General features: G+C 42.8%; 1 protein-coding gene across 39 annotated transcripts in view; it reads right to left on the bottom strand.

The window, feature by feature from the left end:
• THRB (thyroid hormone receptor beta) overlaps positions 1-13,444 on the bottom strand; it is a 360,916-nt gene that overhangs the window by 15,147 nt on the left and 332,325 nt on the right. For all 39 annotated transcript variants that reach the window (XM_070577483.1, XM_070577457.1, XM_070577464.1 and 36 more), the window contains 2 exons: positions 11,520-11,667; positions 8,446-8,651 (listed from right to left, as the gene is read on the bottom strand). In XM_070577483.1, the coding sequence (XP_070433584.1) occupies positions 8,446-8,651; positions 11,520-11,667 (354 nt within the window). The remainder of the gene's footprint in view (positions 1-8,445; positions 8,652-11,519; positions 11,668-13,444) is intronic.

Below are 13,444 nucleotides of genomic sequence, written 5' to 3'. Positions count from 1 at the left end.
ACAGCAATCTGCCAGGAGCCACACATCTCCCCCTTGCTTCCAGGATTTTACACCCTGTACACTTTTGACACCAGGGGGCAGAATTCCGCTCCTTATTCCTCCTCTTGCCAGCCTCTCCCATTGTCTTCCAGGAAGTTGTGAATGTGATGAAAGGGATCAGAGACTCAGGCCCCGCCGGATGGTGGCCACCTTTGCGTAGAGCCACAGTGGACAGACAGGAACTTGGCACCCAGGAGTGGGAGGTGGGGGAGGATGGGCAGAGAAGGCCAGGAGGTACTGGCACTGTGAGCAAGTTGAGCAAGACTGAATCCCTCACTTGCAGAGGTGAGGGCACTGCCAGTGACACAATTGTGGCCTACGGCTGTGGTCCCCAAACTTCACTGTGCCTCACAGTCACCCGACGGCTGTGCCCTACCCCCAGAGTTTCTGATTCAGTAGGTCAGGAGCAGAGCCCGAGAATCTACATCTCTAACAGTTTCCCAGGGCGTGCCGATGCTGCTGGTCCAGAACCACACTGTGAGAACCTCTGGGCTAGTAGTAACCATGTCCAGCTCTAAGTAATCCAGTTACCATTTTGCTTCCCACATCTCCCCTATTACTGCTCACATCTAATTTTCAGCACGAAGAAAAGCAAAGGATGATTCTTTCCCTCTCTTGTTGCCAGGGCACTGGGGTCAACAGGAGCAGCTGAGGCCCTCCAAGGGTGTGGTAGGAATCATAGTTAAACCCAGGGGAGGATTTTAAAATATATTACGTAACAAACTCTGGCAGCATTGACCTTCTTTTGATTATCCAGTAGGTTCTTCTGTTTATTTTATTCGACTTTTTTATTGTTTGTTTTGGGGGCAGTGAGTGGACAGGAAATAAACCTGGTTTCTGTCGTGTTTTCATAATCAATGGCGATGTTTGGGGTAACGGTTGGCATGGAAAGCCCGTGGAAGGCTACTGATCGGCTGGCTTTCCGGATGCAGATGCAATTAATGGAATAATCACATGCACAGCTTCCCTCTCTCTCTCTCTCTGTCTTTCTCACGTAGACTCGGCACCGGGGAAAGGTTCAGCAGTGCCTCCTTTGGGCACTGATGCTCCCTGCATCCCTCAGACCTCCTTGCTGGTCTTTATAATCCCTCCCACCCCAAAATGAGGCTAATCTCACCTGCCTTGTCCCCTTCACAACTCTGTTATGAAAATCAATTAATAAAAGGAATGTGGTCACACATTAAAAAAGGTAGGAAGTTTTATACCCACACACATATGGATACACAAATACACACACACATAAATGTAGGGTGAACTTTTTTAGAAATAAAAATAAAGCAAAAATATTTGAATAGCAATAGTTTTGGCCCAGTAGATCTAATAGAGCTATTGATATCCACTGATAGATCTAATCTGATTTTATTGAATAGTATTCAGTGTCCCTTGAAATGTGGTGGGTTAATATTGATGTTAATAATTTCCATTCAACTTTTGGGTTCATAGGGTCTTTGAATCACCATCTGTGATACTTCTGAAGGTTTGAAGAAAAGGAGGGAAATTATACAAGGAAATATGGCAATTTTAATTAAAATTAAACCCCCAAATGTAACAACCTCATAAGGTTTTCTGTTGAGAAAAATAAATTTCAGGGTAGGAAAAAAATTTACTTTTAAGCCTTTGGGTATTTAATGGAAAATACAATTGTTAGAAGTAAAATTATATACAAAATAAAAGCCTCCTATCACTAAGGTTTATCTCCATAAAGGATCTTGGATACTAGAAAAATTCATATAGTCTATGAATTGACCCGACTTAACACATCAGGTATGAGAAATTAAAGTTGAGCAATGAAACTTTGTGACTTCCTGAAGGTTTTTCAACTGTAAGGACAACACATCATTTGCTAAAATATTTGGTGGATGTGAAAAATGAAGAAGAGTAAGAATATTCAACATCAGTTGAATCTATTAGAGATTTTATTTAGAGCCAGTCGCTTTGTAATCCATTACATGAAGTACATTTGCTCCTACCACACATAAGTGTTTACGCACACAAGATCAAGCTCAGATACCGGTGATAAGTCTCTGGCTTGCAGATTCACCAGTGTGAACTGTGGGGAAAGTTTGCTTTTTGTCTCTGAGGATCAAACTGCCTTAGCTTGCTCATGGGGGTGCTTCCAATTCTCATTCTGACTTTCTTCCTCCCTGTGTACCCTAATGACCTCCTGAACCAGCCCAGATGACCTCTTCACATGTCCTCCCCAACTTGCCTTGCACTTTTCCATTTTGGGGCTGCCTTCCCTTTTGACTTTTGCTTTCTCCAAAGTCCCCACTTCCGTCTTATCTCTGCCAATTCCAAATCCGACCCAACTCAAACTCTAGCTTCTCCTTGAAGTCTTTCTAGATGACCTCAGTTTGAAATGATGTCTAGCTCATCTGCACACACATGGTGGCCCACGTACGTCACTCATATGGCATTTAGGCATTTATTACTATTACTTTTTATTGTGGTTATGTTGGTACACATCCAAGATATGGACTTCTCAAGGGGAGGGAATAAGCCTTAAAAGTATCTTTGCCTACTGTGTAGAAGGCATTGGGCCAAATGGTGGAGGATAGGATGCTTGTTGGTTGAGCGAGTGAATAAATGTATGTTCTTACATGTACTCAACCAATATTTATTAAGCATCTACTATGGGCCAGGCTGAGATCTAGATGCTGAAGTAACAGCAATGAATAATGTAATCTCAAGGAATTTTCATTGTAATGAGGGAAGATAGACAATAAAGAAAAAGAATACTTTCATGGAAGAATTTCGGTTTGTGATAAGACTGGAGGTAACATGATCGTACATGGGGGTCAGGAGATAGGGTGGTCAGCCAAAGCCCTTTTGAGAAGTGATGAGTGAGCTTTAAGTTGAAGAATATTAAGAAGGCAGCCTTCCATAGAGCCAGAGGAAGGACACTTAAGGCAGAGGAAAAAAAAACCAGTGCAAAGTCCCAAGGCCAGAAAGGAGGCTTAGGTGGTTACAGCCCAGAGATGGCATGAAATGAAGGATGGAAGGCAGGCAAGACAACCATGATGACGGGGTTGTGGGCCATGGAGAGGAGAGAGGTTTATTCTAAAGGCAATGGGGCACCACTGAAGGGCTTTAAACAGGGGAGAAGCGTGATGAGACTTATGTGGAGACGGGATGTGGGGAGCCAAAGGAAGAAACACGCATGCACAGCAGTGGTTTGGGCAGGAGCTGAAGTGGCTGGACCATAGGGAGGCGGTAGAGATGGAGAGAAGTGGAAGAATTCAAGACATATCTTGGGAGCTAAAGATAGGGATTTCTGATGGACTGGCTGCGGGGTGAGGGACACGAAGGAATCCAGAGTGTCTCCTCTGGGGCAGTGGAGGGGGTGGAGGGAGATTCAAAATGGGAGATTCGGGGTGTGTGCAGGTGTGGGCTTCACCCTGGCTCAGCATTAGAGGAGGCTGGTGTTACATGATCGAGACAAATTGGCTTTCTGCTCTGACTGCCTCGTCAGTGTTGTTCAAGGTGGGTAGGAAATGCTGCCAGTTGACCTCTTTGCAAGTCGCTGGCTCAGAGCTGAGGACTTCTTGACTTGAACCTGAAGCTCTCTGGCACATGCAGATGGGATGGGGCCAGACAGGGTTCTTCCCTTCCTGTGCTTGATCACTGGGTGTCTTCCCGCACCTTTGCAAGGAGGGGCAGGAAGGCCCAGACAAATGGTGATCAGAGGTCGCTGGGCCTTGGTGCACTACTCCAGGCTCTCCCTTTCCCTGGGGTGAGCAGGGACAGGATGGGGAGGGTGATGGTGGTAGGGATGATGCACATAGTAATCACTTCCGCGGTCGTTAAGGCTGCGCCGGGCATGTATATCTTACTTTTATACCATTTGGTAAGTGGATTGAAGAAAACTAGAGAATTACGTGATTTAAATGCTTCTGGAAGTAGTTTTAAAGAGTGGCTTTAGAGTTAGAGTCATCCCTTGGTATCCATGGGGGATTGGTTCCAGGACCCTCTGTGGATACCAAAATCCCTTGTGGATGCTCAAGTCCCTTACATAAAATGATGTAGTATTTGCACATAACCTATGGACATCCTCTCTATCCTTTAAATCATCTCTAGATTACTTGTAATACCTAATACAATGTAAATGCTAAGTAAGTAGTTGTTATATTGTATTGTTTAGGGAGTAATGACTAGAAAACAAAGTATGTACATGTTCAGGACAGATGCAACTACGGTAAGGCTTTCTATCTGCAGTTGGTTGAATCTGCAGATGTGGAACCTGTGCATAGAGAAGGCCTATTGTATTATGAAAATCTGCATGGCTTTTGCAAAAATTTATTATTTGCCAATGACTCTTATTTTCACAGACACAAATATAGATTTAAAACCTGAGTCAAATCACCAGTCTTTATTTCTGACTTGAGTCCTGGTTTTAGGGTAAAAAATGATGAAGAAGTTCCTTTTGGGGAGTAAGTTACTTACCCATTCCAGTTAAATGAATTCTTTTAGCTTTTAGGACAACATATAATGTTTAATCTCTTATGATATATTACTATACTATTATTAATATAATAGGCCTCCTCAAATTTGTTTTCAGAACAAGATAGGCCATCATAACATAAAAATAAGTGAAATAATATGTGTAGCATGGTTGTAAGAAAAAAAAAGGTATCAGCCACACAGGAGATGCAACTCATAATGTGTAGAAGCCTATTCAGCACATGGATACCATTGAGCAAAGCTGTCGTTAATGAAGGATTCTTAATGTCCTTGCAGGAATAATTCACCCCTCAAAAGAGTGACATTTTTATCCTGAGCGTCAATACTCAATTGGAGTCACCCTTCTTTAAGGGGTATGTGTAAATATGTAAACTGGCTGAGACACAGGGCCTAACTGTACTGTCTCTGAGAATGGGCCCGTGGAACTCTAGGTTCTCTTTAACAATATTATCAAGTTCTGTTCTGGTTATCTACTGCTGTGTAACAAACTACCCCAAAACTTAGTGGCTTAAAACAAATGTTTACTCTCTCTCAGGGTTCTGGGGATTGATGGGCTTAGCAGGGTGGCTCTCACTTGGGGTCCCTCAACAGCTGTCATCAAATGGCAACAGAGGCTGGTGTCACCTGCAGGCTCCTTTACTCGAATTTCTGGTGCCTAGGCTGCTCCACGTGGTCTCTTCACATGGCTAGCTTGGGCTTCCTTACAGCACGCTGGTCTCAGGGTACTGAGACTTTTTTGCATGGCAGTTGGCTTCTCTTAGAGAGACCAGGTGACTTCCCTCTCCAAGATAATCAAGTGGAAACTGCAAGGCTCCTTGTGATTCAGCTTTAGAAGTCATTCTGTCAAAATCTATTGTCTAAAGGAATCATAGACCAGCCCAGATTCAAGGGGAGAGAGGAACAGACTCCACCTCTCCATGAGAGAGAATGGGCTGTGTCTACAGGGAGGAAAGAATCTAAAGGCAGCCATCTTGGAGAAAAACTACCACAAGTTTCAACCACATACGTGATAGACACTGAAGTGACAATGCTGAATGGAACACGGTCTTTCCCCCAAGGAGATGCAGGGGTGATCCCGGGCATAGACGGGGACTGGCTGATAGAAATGAAGTTCACTGTAGGGACAGACAGGACAATGGAGGCATTCTGAGCTCCCCCAGCATCTCTCTAAGAAAAAAAATGGCGTGAAGAAGCAGTTATTTGTATTTGGATCAAGAAGGACAATTTCTTGAACAGATCAAGGATCTACCTATTACACCTTTCATGTCAGCTCCCTAGGGGGTGGGGAGATTGGTAGGTAAACAGTTGCTCTGTAAATGTCAGCTTCCTGAAGAAAACTTTTTTGTGCCCAGATAATCTCATGGCTCTGACAAAAAACAAACGGCAAATCATTCTGTGCCATACCTTCTTTGGTTCTTTCTATAGATGATTAGACTGATGAAAACTGTTAGGAGCCTTTGAGTTAAAGGTGCAGACCTGGTTGGTTTTAATTACTAGAAAATGTACTATTTTTGCTGAAGAGACTATGAGGCATGAAGAGGTCTGATTATATTTGACCTTATAGAGTTGGTTTCTCAGCTTTCAGATGCAGCTCATATGTCACCTCCTCAGAGAGACCTTTTATGACCACCCTGTTTAGCAAAGTGAAGTCTCTCCCCACTTCCACTTCACAATCACTCTGTCCCATTACGGTGCTTATTTCCCTCACGGCACTCACCACTACCTGCATTTATCTTGTTTGTTTAACTCTTATTGTCTGTCTCCCTCCACTGGAATATGGCTGAGTTATTCACTTCCTGGCACATAGTAGCTCCTCAATAAATGTTTTTTAAGCTAAACAACAAATCTTTAGAATCTAGAAAGAAGCACTTTAGTGACCACTGAAACTTGTTTGGTTAGACTAGTATCCATTATTTTTTACAAATAAAGAAAATCAAAGTGCAAAATTTGCTAGGAGAAGTCTAGGATGTGTCTCAAATCTTCCACCTTCCTTGAAATTCAACTTGGTCCCTACTCTGAACTCAGTCCTGGAAGTGGCTTCCACAATGTCCATTTATGGTGGACATACTCGGGGAAAGGACAGATTTAGGCTTGGGGTTAGGCAAGACTCTATCATGCTGTGCCCCAAATACCTTGGGTTAGAATTGATCTATCTATCTATCCAGAATCAGTGTTTTCTAATTTCTGGCAGATATACCAGGGTAGGGCTGAGGATGCAAGATCAAGGCACTAAGAGGCTGCCCTTCGAAAGACTTTGCATCTTTGGAAGGTTCTTCGAGTTTAGCAGGTGGCCAAGTTGCATAGTGTAGTGGTTCAGAGCATGGATCCTGGAGCTGGGATGCATCCACCACCACTACTTACTAGCTGTGAGAGCTCCCTTAACTTCTCTGCCTCACTTACCTCCTCTGTAAGATGGAGATATTATCATATCTACCTACACGGTTGGCATAGGGAGTTAATGTATGGAAAGCACTTAGAATAGTACCTGGCACTTAGCAAGGGTCATCTAAGTGTTTGCTAACATCACTCTTAGTGAAAGCCAACAACAAAGTGTGTTAGAACTTGATTCATTACTACAATGAAAGTAATTGTTTGAGAGAAGGTGGATTATGGGTAAGCTTTTTCTTTCTAAAAATTTCCTTTAAGGTTGTTGTTATACTGTTTTCACAAAAAAAACTATCCCATTATAACGGTGATGTTGAGGTGCAAGGACAAGTATACCACTACACCTTCAGATGGGAAGGTACTCGAATGTATCCTGGAGGTACAAATAGACCCACTGGATTCTACTGCTGGGATTCAGTGAGGTGCTCATAAAGGGTTCACGTCATAAGCCAAGTGCAGGGTCAGTCTCTGAGATGGTCAGACACCAGCTGGTGGTGGGATTGGCAGTCCATCTGGTGAGGTGGGCTAAGAGCCTAGACTTGGAACCAGAAGACCTGAGTTGGCTTTTGGGCCTGGATCAGCCACCTTCTAGTAGCATGATCTTGGGTGAGCCCCTTAATGCCTTGGGCTTGGTTTACATATCTGTAAAATGGGAATAAAATTTCAGCCTACCACAAAGCATTGTGAGGTTCAAATGAAAATGAATGGGAAGGACTTTCACAATGGTTAGTTTTTATAGAAACATCAAACATCCATACTCCAAGGGCCTGGAAAAGCCTGTTTTCTCTACATACCCTACCCCCATCCTTGTCTTCCTGACTCGACCTCATTTATTTTAAGCTAAATATTTGACTTCTATTGACATAAAGATACATTCGAGATATGGGACACTTCATTTTAGGGCTAATTGTAAAGGGGACATTTTGGAGTGAGTTTAGAGGAATAAGTACTTATATAAATAGGCACATGAGGGAAGAAATAGGTATAAAAAGGCAAAGTTGGTAAAGAATTTTTTTTTTTGAAAATTTTTTTTTTTTTAGAGATTTTATTTTTTTCCTTTTTCTCCCCAAAGCCCCCCAGTACATAGTTGTATATTCTTCGTTGTGGGTCCTTCTAGTTGTGGCATGTGGGACGCTGCCTCAGCGTGGTTTGATGAGCAGTGCCATGTCCGCGCCCAGGATTCGAACCAACGAAACACTGGGCCGCCTGCAGCGGAGCACGCGAACTTAACCACTCGGCCACGGGGCCAGCCCCAAGAATTTTACTAATTAGTTCATCCAGGGCTGGTCTTGCTAACAGCAAAAGCAACAGATAATGTGACCTAAGAAGCTGCTTTAAAATTCAGTGACTCACTGGCAGTAGATAGTAGGAGTGAGCTTTGTTCTCAGAAAGACCTGGATTCAAATCCTGCCTCTCCAAGTTACTTGACTTCTCAGAACTGCGGTTTCCCTATCAGTAAGATGGGGGCAATTGCACCAGCATCCCAGGGTTATGAGGACTGAGTTGAGGTAGGAAATGCAGGGCAGGCGGCCGATATTCAGCTGTACCGGGGAGCCTTACCAGAAATTTCCGTTTCTGCTTCCAGTGGCTGCCTTGGGCATTGGTGGCGACATGGGCTTCGGTGACGGTTTTGATGAGCTCCCACTCCTCGTCCGTGGGCTCCGGCTTATGCCCGATGGATTTCTGCAGCTCTTCCCGTCGTCTCTTCTCCCGGTTCTCCTCTATCAGCTTCCTCTTTGCCAGCCGCTTGCTGTCATCCAGTACCACTGGGAGAGGAAGAAAGTGAGACAAAACACAGATGCTCCCCAGACCCAGGGCAGACTGCACATCCTGGAGCCTTAAGGGCAGGGACCACTGAGGCACAGGTGGCTCAGTGGATCCCACAGGGTGGGTCACACTGGGGCATTTTCTCCCCTTGGCAGCAAACTGCCATTGCCTAATGATTGTCCAACATGAGGCCTGGTGCCAAACTCCCAAGGTGTAGCCATCTTTTCAAAACAAAGCTGTGGGGGGAGCTGGACTTTGGGCATCCCAACTCCACCGAAGTTGGCCCTAAATAGGAAAGAGGCAGAGAGAGGGAAAACCTATCCTACCCACAGGTTCTCAGATGAGTCTGTCTAGCCAATCATCTGAATTCACTCTCAGGTTTCTGTTCCTCCCCTCCTCCCTCAAATGGCTCTTAGTAAGAAGAATTTCAGGTTAAAGAAAAGTTCTGGAGCAGTTGACGGGAGGTTAACGATCCCTTCTTCAGAGGAAAAAGGACTCCAGCTCTTCGTTAGCTCCCTGAAGGGCTAACTGGAGTGTGGCTGGGCCTACCTCAGGGCTCACAGTACTCACTTCACCTTACTTTCGACCTGGTCAACCCTCAATGGTGGTTAAAGAGCCCAAGCTTTGGAATCTAGAAAGACCTGGGTTTGAATCCTGACACTACCACATTCTAGGTGCGTGACCTCTGGTGAGTTACTAAGGCTCTTTGAGCTTTTATTTCTTCCTGTATAAAATGGGATCAATCATGCCCACTTCACAGGGTATTCAATGAGATAATGCACTATAAGTGCTCAGTAAACACAGCCATGACTTTCATCATTTATGCAAAAAAGGGCAGGTAGCAAGAAACCTATACTTCCGTGATTATTTCCAAAATAAAACCATTTCACCAGACTCTTAGTAACTATCAATGGAATGGGAAGGCTCAGATTTTATACTACAGAGTCACAGTATTTTAGAACTGGAAGGGACCTTGGATAATTATCTAGTACAACTCCCTCATTTCACAGCGGAGGAGGTTGATTCAGAGAGATCGTGACTTGTCTGAAGTCACACAGCAAGTTCATGGCAGAGCCAAGGCAAGACTCAGGACTCCTGACTCCAGTTCTACAATATCGTTATCCTAGGGCCGTTTCTGGAGGATGGTGTGACTCGGTAGGAAAAGAAAAAAGCAAACATAGCTGGAGGAAGAGAACCAGAGGTACTCAGCTAATCCACAAACAGAATAATGAAACTCCTGACCATGTAGATTTGACCGGATCATCAAAGTCAGGTGAGCTTTAACAAATGTGGGAAATATGAACGAGCCCTGTTAAGTCATGTTAAGTCACTTATTACAGGGAGAAGAGGAATGGGGCTATCCTCATAGCTCCATTCCCCAAATGCTTCCACTGTGCCAGGGATCGTTGCATTTCACGTGCATTATCTAATTTAATCCTGAAAACAACCCTTGAGGTAGACGATAATTTCACAGAAGGCAAACTTGAGGTTAAGTCTGATGGTCACACAGCTGGTAAGCGGCAGATCTGGGACTCCAACAGTTTTCTGATTATAAAACCTGCGCTCTTACAATACCTCACATGCAAGTGAGGTGCACTCAAAATTAATTTCAACCCAGTCTAGGTAAACATTAAGGTTTTTAACGCCATAAACATTTACATCTTTAACTTCTCAATAAAACAACGAAATGGATACTCAATAGCAGTTCATTATAGTGACACATCTAACTGTTTGGTTCTAGGTCAATCATTTTCACATATCCTGATCAGGCATATTGTTAGCGACAGATAAAAGCCTTTAAAAGGTAAAGACAAAGAAGACACCGAGCCAGAGGTGGGGATTAACCCAGGATTCCCTGCCTAACGTCCTTACACAACTCTCCTCCTTTTTTAAGATTCCCCGTTTTGTCTTCTTTAATGAGCAAACCAGGACCTTCTACAGATTTGTTGTTCCAGCTGAGAGAACCCTGTTTATCACGTAAATGTAAGCCATGAGTATTTGCTCCTTCAGGAGGAAAAATCCTCATTGCATTCTCTTTTTCTTTCTTTCCTTTTCTCTTTTCTTTCTTTTTTTTTTAACTAAAAGTTGGAATCCTTCATTGATGTGCAAAACATTTACGCCAGTAGAACTCATTAACCTTGATGCCTGGCAAAAGGGAGGCCACACATTCTGACTGACATGATTCTTATTTTATTATTAGATTAATTAAAGTGACTGGTGTAAATCCCTTGCACAGTGTCGGGAGAAGAGACCCCAATGGCTAATCTCACCACCATATGCTGTGGCACTTTGAAAACTGGGTAGGACGACTTCAGCTTGGAATGTTTTTATGGCTAAAGATATAACAAACAACCAACTGCAGGATGACTCATGCAACAGCACTCAACTTCACATTCTTCAGAAATTTCTGAACACGATGTTTTCTGCCAGTGTCCCGTCTCCAAAAATGTCCACAAAATAAATTCCTGTCTCTGCTTTTGAAAAAATATTAGGACTAGTCCCTGAGGCTCTCACCACATGAATGTTGCACGTAAAATTACACCTTATCAAGGTGAATGGACAAGACCTCATTTGTAATCTCTGTCCCAAACAGAGGATTGCTGACTGTCCTGCAAATATGATAGGGATAATTTAACCGCTTCCCCTCACCCATCATCTGGCTACTCGGAGGGTTAGGAGTTGACAAGGAGGGTAGCATGGAAACCACCCTGCTATGGCTGGGAGTGAGGGGTCTGTGGGAATGTTGCGTGTCTTCCCTCTGTGCACATTGGTTCCTTCTTTCTTTCCTGCTTGGTTGATCTCCTTGAACCAAACCCTTCCCCAATCAACACTCCTTGAAAATGAAGCAAAGGAAGAAGATTACTTACAATCTGTTGCCATGCCAACATAGATGCATTTTTTAAAGCGACACTCCTGGCACTGATTTCGTGTAACTTTGTCTATGACACATTTTCCTTCATATTTACAGGAATACGATGGATGGAGATTTTTCTGAATGGTTCTTCTAAAGAAACCCTACATGAAAAAGAAAGACCCAAGACAACAGTTTTATCTTTTCTGGAATAAATGACTCCAGAATTTTGTGTCCACAAACTGCGATGGATTGTTTTGGACCTTACCTGTGTATGGGCCTATAGCGCTACCTGCTCAGATATAGGACCATTGGCCCAAAGGGAATTCTAAATCTGAGCTGAAGGATATGTTATAGGACTACAGAGTCAACATCTTTCTGGCATTTATTCAAGGAAAAGAGGCTAATGGGAAAATCTAGTGTTCGCTTTTTTTTTCTCTAAACATTGAGTAATATAAATTGTATTATTTCATTTCATAAAGTGCCATAATTGTGTTGCTAAATTGAGCTATGAAGAGGTTTGCTACACTTTATAGTGGAGAATAGAAGAGCTGGATACTTGTGAGACTTTATTAATTAACACTTTAACCATTTAGCAATTAAATGGATGCATTAACTGCTGTTAGAGATTTAGTTGAATTCTTGTTTTTCACTCTTGAGATGGCCATGACCAGCTCAGATAGCCCTTGAGACAACAGACTTGGGGAGTAGAAAATTCCAGGTTCTCTACCAAATTTTTCCCATAGCTCATTGCATTGGGGTTTTCCCTTTCATAACATTCTTTTTCTCCAGGATCCATAGACACACAACATAAATTTCAATATGTTTCTTCCTTTCTTAAGGCATGAGAGAGTGCCACCATAAAGGTTTCTGAGGATACCGTTTAGTTCCAGGTTGAGGTGACTTATATAACAATCTCAAGGGTGTGTTATACTAGAACCTTTCCGGACATGATACTCAAGTCTTGGCAACTATACTTTTGTACTGTAGGAATTAATAATGGCAGAAAGCATTTATTGTGAGCGGCACATTGCAAAGTGCTGTAGACACATTCCATATTCTTTGATCTCTTTTCCAATCTTATGAAGAGGTACTCTTAACATCTCCATTGCAGGAATTAAAAAAACTCAGCCTCAGACAGGTTAAATCACTTGCCCAAAATCACAAGTTAAGTCCATGCTGGAATTCAGCCTGGAACCAGGAGTTGGAGTGTAAATCTTACTTAACTGCTTATATGATATAAACTGAATCCAATTTTACTGTATTATTAGAAGAACAGATTATAAATAGTCCCCTCCCACTCACTCCTCAATAAAACACTTTATCTGTTTTAGTAGAACAGCAAGGCAAAACAAATTTTGAAGATATTGTCTACTAAGGCTTAAGGAGGACCTCTAACTTTGTTACATAAATGTTGGGACTGAAATACCAGTTGACCTAGATTAATTATCCTGTTTAACTCTCCTCGGTTTTGATTATGTACACATACCACTTGCATATTCTTCACTCAGAGACAAGAGCTCTTTCTTATAATGAAAATGTCAAAGGTAGGATTTTATACTGGGCAAAGCAGAATAAAATGGAAAAATGACAGCAATAATTGACACAAATGGACTTGATTTAGGGGCATGTCTGTAACTTCCTTGCCATGTCCATTGTTCAAATTCTAACAGAAAAACTGTCATGTTATATTTGTGTTTTAACATCTTTAAACACTTGAGTCCATTAGTTTGAATGATGTTGATATACTGTTGTAAGAGTCACTAAATCACACACAGAGCAGCTGTTTGAGAAGTCAGCAATGTTTCCCTGGGTATTCAAGGTGGGCAAATCCTACCAAAGTGTGAATGTCAGGACACGCCACAGAGTGAAAAACAAGCTTCCCTGGGAACCTCCCTCCTCCAGGTCTGTTACTCTCTGTCCAATCCACCCCTCAAGGGT

Source organism: Equus przewalskii, chromosome 15, assembly GCF_037783145.1.
Source record: "Equus przewalskii isolate Varuska chromosome 15, EquPr2, whole genome shotgun sequence".
Lineage (NCBI taxonomy): Eukaryota > Metazoa > Chordata > Mammalia > Perissodactyla > Equidae > Equus > Equus przewalskii.
Note: the sequence above shows the minus strand (reverse complement) of the source record. Positions and strands in the feature narration are given on the sequence as shown.